The following is a 12,251-nucleotide window of genomic DNA, read 5'->3' as shown; positions in this document are numbered from 1 at the left end:
CTTTTATGTAATGACCAATAAAATTGAGTACTTTTCATGTGTTTATTGGCTATTTGTATACTTTTTTTGCAATTTAGCTATTAAATAAAAATCCTTCGTCCATTTTTAAACTGGGTTATTTGTCTTCTTATTGTTGAGCTTTAAAAATTCTTTTTTGTTGTTGTTTGTTTTTGTTTTTGAGACAGAGTCTTTCTCTGCCGCTCAGGCTGGAGTGCAATGGCACCATCACTGCTCAATGCAGCCTTGACCTCCTGGGTCTCAGGCGATCCTCCCACTTGAGCCTCCCAAGTACCTGGGACTACAGGCATGTGTCACCAAGCCTGGCTAATTTTTGAATATTTTTGTAGAGAAAGGATTTTGCCATGTTGCCAAGGCTGCTCTTGAACTCCTGGGCACAAGCAATCCATCTGCCTCTTGTCTCCCAAAGTGCTGGGATTGTAGGTGTGAGCTACCTTGCCCAGCCTAAAAGTTATTTATATAGTGTGGATACTAGTCCGTTATCAGACATAGGGTTTATAAATACAGTTGGCCCTTGAACAGTGCAGAAGTTAGGGGTACTGAACCCCTGAGCAGTTGAAAATTATATGTATAACTTGACTCCCCAGAAACTTAACTACAAATAGCTTGCTGTTGACAGGAAGCCTTACTGATGACATAAACAGTTGACTAACACATATTTTGTATGTTATCTGTATTATGTACTGTGTTCTTACAATAAAGCAAGCTAGAGAAAAGAAAATGTTAAGAAAATCATAAAGAAGAGAAAATACATTTTCTGTTTATTAACTGGAGGTAGGTTATCATAAAGATCTTCATCCTTGTGGTCTTCATATTGAGAAGGCTGAGGAGGAGGGAAGAAGAGGAAGTGTTGGTCTTGCTGTCTTGGGGGAGCAAGAGTGGAAGAGTTTTTTTTTTTAGACGGAGTCTCACTCTGTCACCCAGGCTAGAGTGCAGTGGTGCGATCTCGGCTCACTGCAACCTCTGCCTCCTAGGTTCAAGCAATTCTCCTGCCTCAGCCTCCCGAGTAGCTAGGATTACAGGGACCCATCACTGCACCCAGCTAATTTTTGTATTTTTAGTAGAGAGAGAATTTCATTCTTTTGGCCAGGCTGATCTCGAACTCCTGACCTCAAGTGAACTGCCCGTCTCAGCCTCCCAAAGTGTTGGGATTACAGGGGTGAGCCACCAGGCCTGGCCAAGAGTGGAAGAAAATTTGCATGTAAGTGAACTTGCACAGTTCAAACCTGTGTTGTTCAGGATCAGCCATATCTTCTCCTAGTATATGGGTTCTCTTTTTACTTTCTTGATGGTGTCCTTTGAAGCATGAATGTTTTCAGTTTTGGTGAAGTCTAATTTATTTGTTTGTTGCTTATGGTTTGGGGTCATAAGAAGTATCACCTATTCTAGGATTATAAGATTTATTCTTCTCATTGTTTTATAATTTAGCTCTTAACTGTAGGTTGATTGTCCATTTTGAGTTAATTTGAATGTATGTTGTGAGTTAGAGGTTCTACTTACTCTTTTGGATGTGGATATCCTGTTGCTCCAGCACCATTTGTTGAAAATACTATTCTTTCCCCATTGAAATGACTTGGCATTCTTGTTGAAAATCAGTTGACCATAAATGTGAGGCTTATTTTTGGACTCTCAGTTCTATTCCATTAATCTGTATGTCTGTCTTTATGCCAGTACCCCACTGTCTTGATTACTGTATTTTACACTAAGTTTTGAAATTGAGAAGTGTGAATCTTCCAACTTCTGTTACCCTCAAGAGTATTTTGGCTCTTCTGGGTCTCTTTTGTTTCCATATAAATTTTAGGATCAACTTGTCTATGATAAAAAAACCAAGCAGCTGGAATTTTTGATAGAAATTGAGTTGAATCTGTTGTGCCCGCTGGCATTTGGCCGAGACTTCAGCTTGTTACCTCTTTTGGACTAGTTGCATGGACCTCATTTTAGCACACAGATGTGATGTTATCAGGGTTTGGTTATTAACTTTAGATTACAAATGTTTGGGAACTTAAAAATGTTATTCACAGCCGGGTGCAGTGGTTCACGCCTATAATCCCAGCACTTTAGGAGACTGAGGTGGGTGGATCACCTGAAGTCAGGAGTTTGAGACCAGCCTGAGCAGTATGATGAAACCCGTCTCTACTAAAAATACACAGAATTAACTGGGCGTGGTGGCAGGTGCCTGTAGTCCAGCTACTCGGGAGATTGAGACAGGAGAATTGCTTGCTTGAACCTGGGAGGTGGAGGTTGCAGTTGGCTGAGATTGTGCGACTGCACTCCAGCTGGGCGACAGAGCAAGACTCCATCTCACACACACACACACAAAAAGAATAAAATTTTATTCACCTATAACATACATACAGAAGTAATCAGTATTCACTTCAATGACCATTTGCAGAGTGAACACACCTATGTAACAGGAGTCCAGATCTAAAAAGGAACATTGCCAGTATCACTGAGGACTTTTTGATGTTTGCATTGATTCATTCAGATTGTTTCATTTTCCTGTATGTTCTAGTAGAGTTGAAGGCTTGTTATTTTTTACTCTTTTTTTTTTTTTTTTTTTTTTTTAAGAAAGAGTCTTGCTCTGTCACCAGGCTGGAGTGCAATGGTGCAATCTTGGCTCACTTTAGCCTCCACCTCCTGGGTTCAGGTGATTCTCCTGCCTCAGCCTCCTGAGTAGCTGGGATTACAGGTGCCCACCACTACACCTGGCTCATTTTTGTATTTTTAGTATAGACAGGTTTTCACCATGTTGGTCAGGCTGGTCTTAAACTCCTGAACTCGGGTGTTCCGCCTGCCTCAGCTTCCCCAAGTGCTGGGATTACAGGTGTGAGCCACCACGCCCAGTTGGCTTATTTTACCCGTATATTTGGAACATCAGTAGGTAGCATAGTGCATGGTTGAGATCATGGACTTTGGGCCTCAGCTGCTGCGGTTTAAATTCTAGCTTTACCACCTATTAGGTGTGAGACCGTGGGCACATTCCTTAACCCTTATGTGCTCCAGTTACCTCATCTGTAAAATGGAGACAAAACTACCTCATCAGGAGGATTAATAAGTAGATTGCTTGGAAAATTGCCTGATGATCGCAGTAAGTGCCATATGTGTATTAGCTATTATTCATATTACCACTTTTATTGTTGTTTTGTATTTGTATTTCTTTATTAGAATATAAGCCCCTTGTCTGACTTGTTTATTATGGTAAGCCCAAAGACTAGCACTGTGCCTGGCACGTAATAGATACTCAACACATTTTTGAGAAAGGAAGGAGGGGATTTTAAATAATAGATAGAATTCCTAAATCCTTTTCCAAAACTGCCTTTGACAGCTATACTGTCTTTAATTTACAACAGCTTCTGGAGCTATTTGACAGCGAAGACCCTCGGGAACGGGATTACTTAAAAACAGTTTTACACAGAATTTATGGCAAGTTTCTTGGTCTTAGAGCATTTATCCGAAAACAGATTAACAATATTTTTCTAAGGTAAGTGGAGGGTGATGGAGGAAGAAGGAGACGCAAAGTTGATGTTTTTATGGAAGTATTAAGTAAATCAAAAATATCTGAAAACAGTATACTGACTTATCTTTCTCCCTTTCTGCCTGCCTTCCTTCTCCTGTTCTCTCTCCCTCCTCTCTTCTCCCCCTCCTCTTCTCCTACCTCTCATTTCCTCCTCTTCCTCTTTTCCTCTTCCTCCTCCCCCTCCTCCCCTCCCACTCCTTTTTCTCTTCCCCTCCTCTCCTCCTCCTCCCTCTCCCCTGCTCGCCTCTTCCCCCTTCTCCTCCTCCCCCATCTCCTCTCTTCTCCCCCCCTCCTCCTCTCTTCTCCCCTCTCCTCCTTCTCCTCTTTTCCTTTCTTCTCCCCTCTCCTCCTCCTTTCTTTCCCCCCTCCTCCTCTCCTCTTCCCTCTCCTCCTATTCTCTTCCCTGCCTCCTCCTACTGTCTTCCCCCTCCTCCTCCCTCTCCTCCTGTCTTCCCCCTCTTCTCTTCCTCTTTTTCTCCTCTCCACCTCCTTCTCCTCCTCGCTCTTCTTTCTTGCTTTCTTCTCTCTCCTTCTCCTCTTTTCTCCCTACCCTCCTCCCTCTCCTCTCTTCCCCCCTCCTCCTTCCCCGCTTCTGCTCCTCCTCTCCTCCCCTCTCTTTTTCTCCTCCCCTTTCTCCTCCTTTTCTCTTTTTTCAGGTTTGTTTATGAAACAGAACACTTCAATGGTGTAGCTGAACTGCTGGAAATATTAGGAAGGTGAGCACGTGTTTCTAATTGCTAATCTCAGGTGAATATTACTTTAAAAAGTAGATTCAGGTAGCACCGAGATGCTCACCTAGCTCTCTTGCTGTATGTACATTAGGTCTCTCTCATTTGTGCCTGTTAGCCTGTTTTCCAACTGACTCTACAAAACATGATTTCATGTTCCTTTTGTTCCACAATTATGCATTGCTAGTTCCACTGAAATGACTGAAAGAGCGGACAGTTCATTCATTACTACAAAGATGATATATCTAACTGAGATCAGGCCAGTTACTCCAAAACATCTCATTCTCATTAGTCTCTAGGCCATCTGGTCCTTTGCCTTGTCTGTTGAAAGCAAGTATATAATAAATTGGAAAGATTGCCATTTTCAAAGGAGTTGTGTATCCAGGTATAGTCCTTGAACAGCTGCTGCCTGGAGTAGTGGAATGAATTGGAAAGAGCTGTGGTGTAAGTTTCCACACACAAGGGAGGCGAATGTAGCTGAATGATGCGATTACTTAATCTTTTCTCCTAATATGAGGAGAAAGGGAAGGTAGAGTCACATGGCTTTCTCTTGGTGACTTCCCTAGGCTGGGCAGAGGTTTCAGGAATGAGAAGGAATGATGATTGGAAATGGAAAAGGTCATATTTAAGGAGGAAGCAAGCAAGGCAGCCATTATTTAGAGAAGGAAAATGGAGGGAAAATAAAGGGTCTTGATAAAGAGCTTTCGGAAACTATCTGACTAATTTTAGGAGCACAGCCCTTGTTGGATGATCAGAAGCAGATTTTCTTCTCTTAAATTTTATTCCAACTTATTGTATTCTGTGAAGTCATTAAGAAATCCTGGCTGGGCAAGGTGGCTCACACCTATTATCTCAGCACTTTGGGAGGCCGAGGTGGGCAGATCACTTGAGGTCAGGAGTTCCAGACCAGTCTGGACAACATGGTCAAACCCCACCCATCTCTAATAAAAATACAAAAAAATTAACCAGGCATGGTGGCGCATGCCTGTAATCTCACCTACTTGGGGGGCTGAGGCATGGCAGTCGATTGAATCCTGGAGGTGGAGGTTGCAGTGAGCTGACATTGGGCCACTGCACTTCCAGCCTGGGTGATAGAGCAAGACTCTCTCTCAGAAAAAAAAAAAAAAAAAGAAACCCTGAATGCCACCGGGATGGGTATTCTGTTGTTTTGTACAAACAGACTGATTAAGTTTAATTAATATCATAAGAACAGTTTGTCTCAGTTTAACTTGTTGTGGTAACATTGCTAATTTGCGTCTCTTTTTTCTCCCTAGTATTATCAATGGCTTTGCTTTACCTCTTAAGGCAGAACACAAACAGTTTCTGGTGAAAGTGTTGATCCCCTTACACACTGTCAGGAGCTTATCACTCTTCCACGCACAGGTAGGAGGATTTTGTACAACTACTTTTAGAAGCAAAATGAAGTTTGCAAACTCATTGTCTTTTTGATATTGATATAGCCTTCATTTCTGAAGGAAAGAGACTTGTTAGAGTTTAAAATACTCCCAGAGGGAAATAAAAATGTGTAAATTTTTTTCTATGCACCTTAGAATCATGGAAATATTTTTAAAGTGGGAGGTCATTTCATTTTACAGATGACTTAGATGACTTGGCCAAGTGCACACAATAACATATTGAATGTATTACCTAAAATAAAATGCACAGGAGCTTATCAGATGTAGATATTGGGACCTATATAATCATTTTTTAATGTTCTTAAGTATTTTGTTCTGTCCTACTTTGAATTAGCCTATCAGTTGCTCTTTTTGCCTCCTCTTCTAGGTCACTCACCATATCTTTATCACTTTCTACACACAAACACTCTAACAAATAAACAAATTAATCAGTAATTTCACATCTTTTTCTTTTTTTTCAAGCCTTCATCACTATAAAAAGCGTACTCTGCCTTGCCCCCATTCTGATTTTTGTGATAAGAGTGCCTTGCATTGTCACCATGTCATTGAGGGTAGATAAATTATTGGGTAGTATTTTAAATTTTGGATAGGAAAATTTTAAATACTACTAGATTCTTACTCCCTCTTCCCCTCATTGGGAATGTTTGAGTTTGCATAAAAATGTAACACGTTTTTCTAAGGCGTGTTCCTCTTTAAATGTGAAATCTGTATTTCGAGGAAAAATTAGTCCATATGTTTCTAATTTAGAACACCATCAAAATGTTCTTTTGCAAGGGTGGTTTTCTTGTCCAAGAATCTTTACAAGCCCTTTTATAAATCTTGCCTTTGGTTTTTGAAATAGGGTATCACATTTCATAATTATTATTTTAAAAAATCTTACTTAGATATGTTAGTACAACTCTTCTTACATTTCTCCAGGTTCTAACTGTCAGGTGCAACCTTTTATCTCCTCTTGAAACTGCTTTAGTTTGCATGTGCCATTTCAGGCAATTGGCAAAGTTTTTCTTAAGTGCTTAATTCCCGTAGAGGACTATTGTGGAACTACGGTAAAACTCAGTACTGTTGAAATTAGCAAAGACAGAAAGGAAGCCCCTGAGATTGTAGCTCAAAGTATATGAGGTGAGATAATTCCACAATATGCTGAGTGTGGTGTCTCACCTCTGCTTTTCATTTGCTGAATACTTCATGTCCTAATACTCTTTTGAGACTAGGTTTTGCTCTTGTTGCCCAGGCTGGAGTGCAATGGTATGATCTTGGCTCACTGCAACCTCCGCCTCCTGGGTTCAAGCGATTCTCCTTCCTCAGCCTTCCAAGTAGCTGGGATGACAGGCATGCACTACCACGCCCAGCTAATTTTGTATTTTTAGTAGAGACGGGTTTCTTCATGTTGGCCAGGCTGGTCTCAAACTCCTGACCTCAGGCGATCTGCCTGCCTCATCCTCCCAAAGTACTGGGATTACAGGCATGAGCCACCACTCCCAGCCCTAATACTCTTTTTTAAAAAAAGTTCTCCTGGAGCCATATTAATATTAGTCTTTGGCTTGAAAAAGTAGCTTCTTGTTTTGCTTTATATAGATTTTATTTTTATGATAATCAAAATGGATCAAATGTGAAGTTATTAAAACCAATCTGGAAACCTTTTAGGAAGTTTTAATGGTATATCTTTTGAGCACTTACTATATAGAATTTAAAATTTTGCCTTTTATTTTATTGTTTACTCAGCTGGCATATTGTATAGTACAGTTTCTGGAGAAAGATCCTTCACTCACAGAACCAGTAAGTCTTTTTTCCATGATTTCAGAAACTTCAGAAAAATTACCTTTCCCAGAAGTATATGTGAAAAATTAAATGCCATTTGTTTTTCTCCTTTTCGTTTTAGGTTATTAGGGGGTTAATGAAATTTTGGCCTAAAACATGTAGTCAAAAAGAGGTAAGTGCTTACTGTCAGAGAGTGTTCATAGCTTACTAAGTATTTTGCTGAGTGTCAAGCACTGGGCTAAGCATGTATAAAACAGCATCGTCTCATTTAAACCTCACTGTAACTCTATAAGGCAAGGCTGTCAAAACTCTTGTTTTACTAGTTATGAAACTGTAGAGAGGTTAAATAGCCTGCCCCAGTACTCTAAGTAAGTATAGATGATTAGGCCAGAACGCGCCTCCCTGACTCCCAAATCCTGGGTTTTTATTCACTGTGCTGTTCAGCCTCAGGTAAGCCCAGGCCAGTCCCCAGTCATGTGTCCAGTTGTCTAGCTTTGTTGATGTTCCCTTCCTAGTGGCCCCTTTCATAATATGAAGGTTTTGCTGTCACTATAGATAGATGCTAGGGCAGCCTGCCCAAATACTCACTTTAAAGCATAGTATATAGGTGGATCTTACTGTGTGTCATCTTTTTTTTTTTTTTTGGGGAGACAGAGTCTTACTCTGTCACCAGGCTGGAGTATAGTGGCCTGATCTTGGCTCACTGCAACTTCCGCCTCCTGGGTTTAAGTGATTCTCCTGCCTCAGCCTCCTGAGTAGCTGGGATTATAGGTGTGCACCACTACACTCAGCTAATTTTTGTATTCTAAGTAGAGACGGGGTTTCATCATGTTGACTAGGATGGTCTTGATCTCTTGACCTTTTGATCCACACACCTCGGCCTTCCAAAGTGTTGGGAATATAGGCGTGAGCGACTGTGCCTGGTCATCTTTTTTTTTTTTTTTTTTTTTTTTTTAATTTTTTAAGGTGGAATCTCACCCTGTTGCCCAGGCTGGAGTGCAGTGGTGCAATCTCAGCTCACCACAACTTCTGCCTCCTGGGTTCAAGCGATTCTTCTGCCTCAGCCTCCTGAGTAGCTGGGACTACAGGCACGTGACACCATGCCCAGCTAATTTTTTTTGTATTTTTAGTAGACATGGGGTTTAACTATGTTGCCCACACTAGTCTTTAACTCCTGACCTTGTGATCCGCCCGCCTTGGCCTCCCAAAGTGCTGGGATTACAGGTGTGAGCCACCTCGCCCGGCTTGTGTCATCTTAAAATAGACTACAGACCTTTAGTTTCAGCCATTCACAAATGACCCTGGAGGGTTCAGACCCACAATCATTTGTACCTTTGCTGAGAACTCACCGGGCATGTACTACTTTGTGAGGTTGTTATAGGATAGTGAGTGAATTTCTTAGCTGGAGGTGAGCGTAACTGAGCACCAGATCTGCAGCCACTCTTCTGGAAGGTTAGCAACCATGTGGAAAATGGCTCAGGAAAAAAAGATCAGCTGTTAGTTTTATATTTGGTTAAAATTTTGGGAGAAATTCTGTATGCATATTAACAAATGACAAGAGTTTACTATATTTTACTTTTAGCAGAAACGACTTCCTTCTCAAATCAGCTTCAATTCTCCAAACCCTATTTTAATTTCAGAAAGTCATTTAATTTCTTAAAATCTGTTAGGTAAAAATCGAACTGTTCATTGCTACCCAGATACATCTCAAAATATGAAGGCATTGTCATTTTTCATATTTTGATTGCTCACTTAATTTTTTTTCAAAGTTTTTTTTATAGCTAAATAGGTAAGCTGGTTTTTTATTTCTCTGCCATTTTCCCATTATATTTAAAACAATTGACTCTACCGCGGATTTTGCTCCATATGGTGATCCAATGGTGATCTAAAAACTCTGTTGAGGCACATGATGCTGAGGCCACACGATTTACTATGCTCTATGGAGAGCAAGAGTGTATATGTGTATGTGTGTGTGTGTGTGTATTGAGAATGAGTCAGTGCATGCTCATGGGTTTCAGGTAGCATCTGCATGTGGGTGAGTCTGCTCATTTGTGTTTCTTGAACTTTTTGTTGTATTAACGAGTACATTCTAGAGGAGCATTGAGCATGTAGCAGGGGCTATAAGTATTTGGCAAATGACCACATTTGAACTTTTGCTCTTCTGTGAGGAGGGCCATTTTCTCATTGTGTGTGTGTGTGTTTTTTTTAAAGTATTGTGGAAAGAGAGCTGGGTTACTAGTAATAAAGTGGAAAGCCCTACAGGGTCAGTTTTGCTTCCCAGGGGCCGGTGCAGTGTGTGAGTGTCCCTTGTTCTTGTAATATACGTAGCAAATAGAGTATTTTCTCCAAGTATGTCTAATCGTATTTTCAATGCTGAAGGGAACTTGCTTTTAACAAGTGCCTTGTGGGGAATTCTTTGTGGAACGAACATCTTCTAACATGGGATAATGCATGGTTCATTTATGTTTTGTTTTTTTTTTCCCCTGCATGCACTTAGGGCATATATGTTTGGTTTTATGTGTAAATTTTTCTTAGAATAGTCCAGACTCATTAATCCTCCTTGTTCTTGTGGATTTTTCGTGGTATGCCTCACATCTTGTGTTTTGCTTGTACTTACAGGTCATGTTCCTTGGGGAACTGGAAGAAATATTGGATGTGATTGAACCTTCACAATTTGTTAAAATCCAAGAACCTTTGTTTAAACAAATTGCCAAGTGTGTATCTAGCCCCCATTTTCAGGTTAGTAGTAAAGAGGACGTGAGCCAGGGAGCATGAGTTATTTTGGTTAAATTGTATTTGTTTCGAAAACAATGTAATGGACAACAGCTACCTATTGTTTATTTGCTGTTTCCTCACATGATAATAATTTTTTTTTTTGAGATGGAGTCTTGCTCTGTTGCCCAGGCTGGAGTGCAGTGGAATGATCTTGGTTCACCTCAACCTCCATCTCCCAGGTTCAAGCGATTCTCCTGGATCAGCCTCCAAAGTTGATGGGACTACAGGCGCGTGCCACCACGCCTAGCTAATTTTTTTAATTTTTAGTAGAGATGGGGTTTCCCGTGTTAGCCAGGATGGTCTCAATCTCCTGACCTCGTGATCCACTCACTTTGGCCTCCCAAAGTGCTCATGCCTGTGCATGAGCCACCACGCCTGGCCCTCATGATAATAATTTTAACAGTAGCCACCTTACCTTGAGCACCTGCTACCAAACAGCCATGGTAATGGTTGTTTCTCTCCAGTAACTTTAATTCTCCTAACACCCTAGAAGGAGGGCATTGTGTTTTTTCTGGATGTACAGATGTGAACATTGAAGTTCAAAGTGGTCAAAAGTATTTCAAGTAAATTCCTAAATAAGTGGACTGGTGGGGTCTCTTGTGTGTAAGAGAGAATGCTAAGTATGTTTAAGAGGCAAAGGAGAAAACCTAATACTACGCTAGTTACTTTACGTACATTATTTATAAATGTCCCATTATCCTCTGAAGTTTTTCTAGATTAAAAAAAAAAAGAGGCTCAGAGAACAATTTGCTGTAGGTCCCAAGTTAATAGAGGGTAGAGTCAAATTTTGATCTTTGGTGTAGCTTCTGCTAAAGCCAGTGACCTTCCCATGGCACTGCTCTGCCTCCTCGTGGCCACTGAGGAACAACGCTTTTCTTTCTTGGGGCCATGGCTGCAGTGCTGTGGAACCCACATAGGAGGGAAGAAGGGTAGATTGAGGGTTACCAAACATGTTAGATTTGATTGTTGGGCTGCATCACCTAAGGGCCCTATCATAAACCTAGACTCTGCCTATTGATTGGAAGAGATTGTTCAGATTGTAGTTCTTAGCACAGAACCATACATCTAATGGTGTCATTGGATGGACTTTTTCCCTAAGCTGTCATTATGCTGCATAGTTAGAGACATTGGTTGCTGCCCTTGTTTTGATTTCTGACCAAAAGACATGTATGTGAAAGCAGTGACCTTATGGCAATCTAGCAGTTGTACCATAAAGCAAGAATAAAGAAGGTAGAAACCGTGACAAGCTTGTATCAAAATGGAGAAATTACGGAATAGTATATAGGTATTTGATACCACCCAGGGCCTTTACTGCTCACGCATCTGGATTGTTTACCTTATTTTTCAGTTTTCAGCAGGGCGTTGGCATTTCCTGGAGGTCAAGGAACAAGTATCTTTTTAAAAATGAGCATCACCAGAAAGGCCTAAGTGATACTCAGAAACTTAGAAGGGAGAAGCCATGTCTTGGTCAGCTCGGGCTGCTGTAACATAACACCATAGAGTGGCTATTTAAACGACATTTGTATTCTCACAGTCCTGGAGGCCAGAAGTTTGCGATCAGGGTCTCAGCATGGTTGGTTTCTGTGAGATCCTGCTTTCTGGCACACAGATGGCCCTCTTCTTGCCGTGTACTCATATGGCCTTTCCTGGCATGTACATACGGAGAGAGGCAATCTCACTCTCCTCTTATAAGGCCCCCAGTCTTATCTGGTTAGGACCCCACCCTGTGAGCTCGTGTAACCTTCATTACCTCCTAAAAGTCTTATGTCCAAATATAGTCACATTGGGAGTTAGGACTAAAACATATGAATTGTGGAGGGGCCACAATTCAATTTATAGCAGAAAGAAAAAAGAATTTTAAGTTATTTGACAGAAGTAAAATTGAGAACAAAGGGAAGAGGCCCTTGTTTATTAAGTGTTCATTAATAAATCTCTGCTGGCTTATCCACAAATATTTATTAATGAATTTGCTGGTTCATCCGTTTATTGAGTGGCTGCCCTATGTAGCCAGATGCTTATCATTGTTTGCCTCAGGTGTGG

At 40.9% G+C, this 12,251-nt stretch overlaps 1 protein-coding gene across 2 annotated transcripts in view; it reads left to right on the top strand.

The window, feature by feature from the left end:
• Window positions 1-12,251, top strand: part of PPP2R5E (protein phosphatase 2 regulatory subunit B'epsilon) — a 171,128-nt gene that overhangs the window by 141,781 nt on the left and 17,096 nt on the right. For both annotated transcript variants that reach the window (XM_064374914.1, XM_012464177.3), the window contains exons 6-11: window positions 3,369-3,499; window positions 4,192-4,251; window positions 5,538-5,646; window positions 7,401-7,454; window positions 7,558-7,608; window positions 10,056-10,175. In XM_064374914.1, the coding sequence (XP_064230984.1) occupies window positions 3,369-3,499; window positions 4,192-4,251; window positions 5,538-5,646; window positions 7,401-7,454; window positions 7,558-7,608; window positions 10,056-10,175 (525 nt within the window). The remainder of the gene's footprint in view (window positions 1-3,368; window positions 3,500-4,191; window positions 4,252-5,537; window positions 5,647-7,400; window positions 7,455-7,557; window positions 7,609-10,055; window positions 10,176-12,251) is intronic.

Source organism: Aotus nancymaae, unplaced genomic scaffold (assembly GCF_030222135.1).
Source record: "Aotus nancymaae isolate 86718 unplaced genomic scaffold, 86718_ANA_hifiasm-v0.15.2.pri h1tg000011l, whole genome shotgun sequence".
NCBI classification, from domain to species: domain Eukaryota; kingdom Metazoa; phylum Chordata; class Mammalia; order Primates; family Aotidae; genus Aotus; species Aotus nancymaae.
This window is presented reverse-complemented; position numbering and strand designations above follow the sequence as displayed.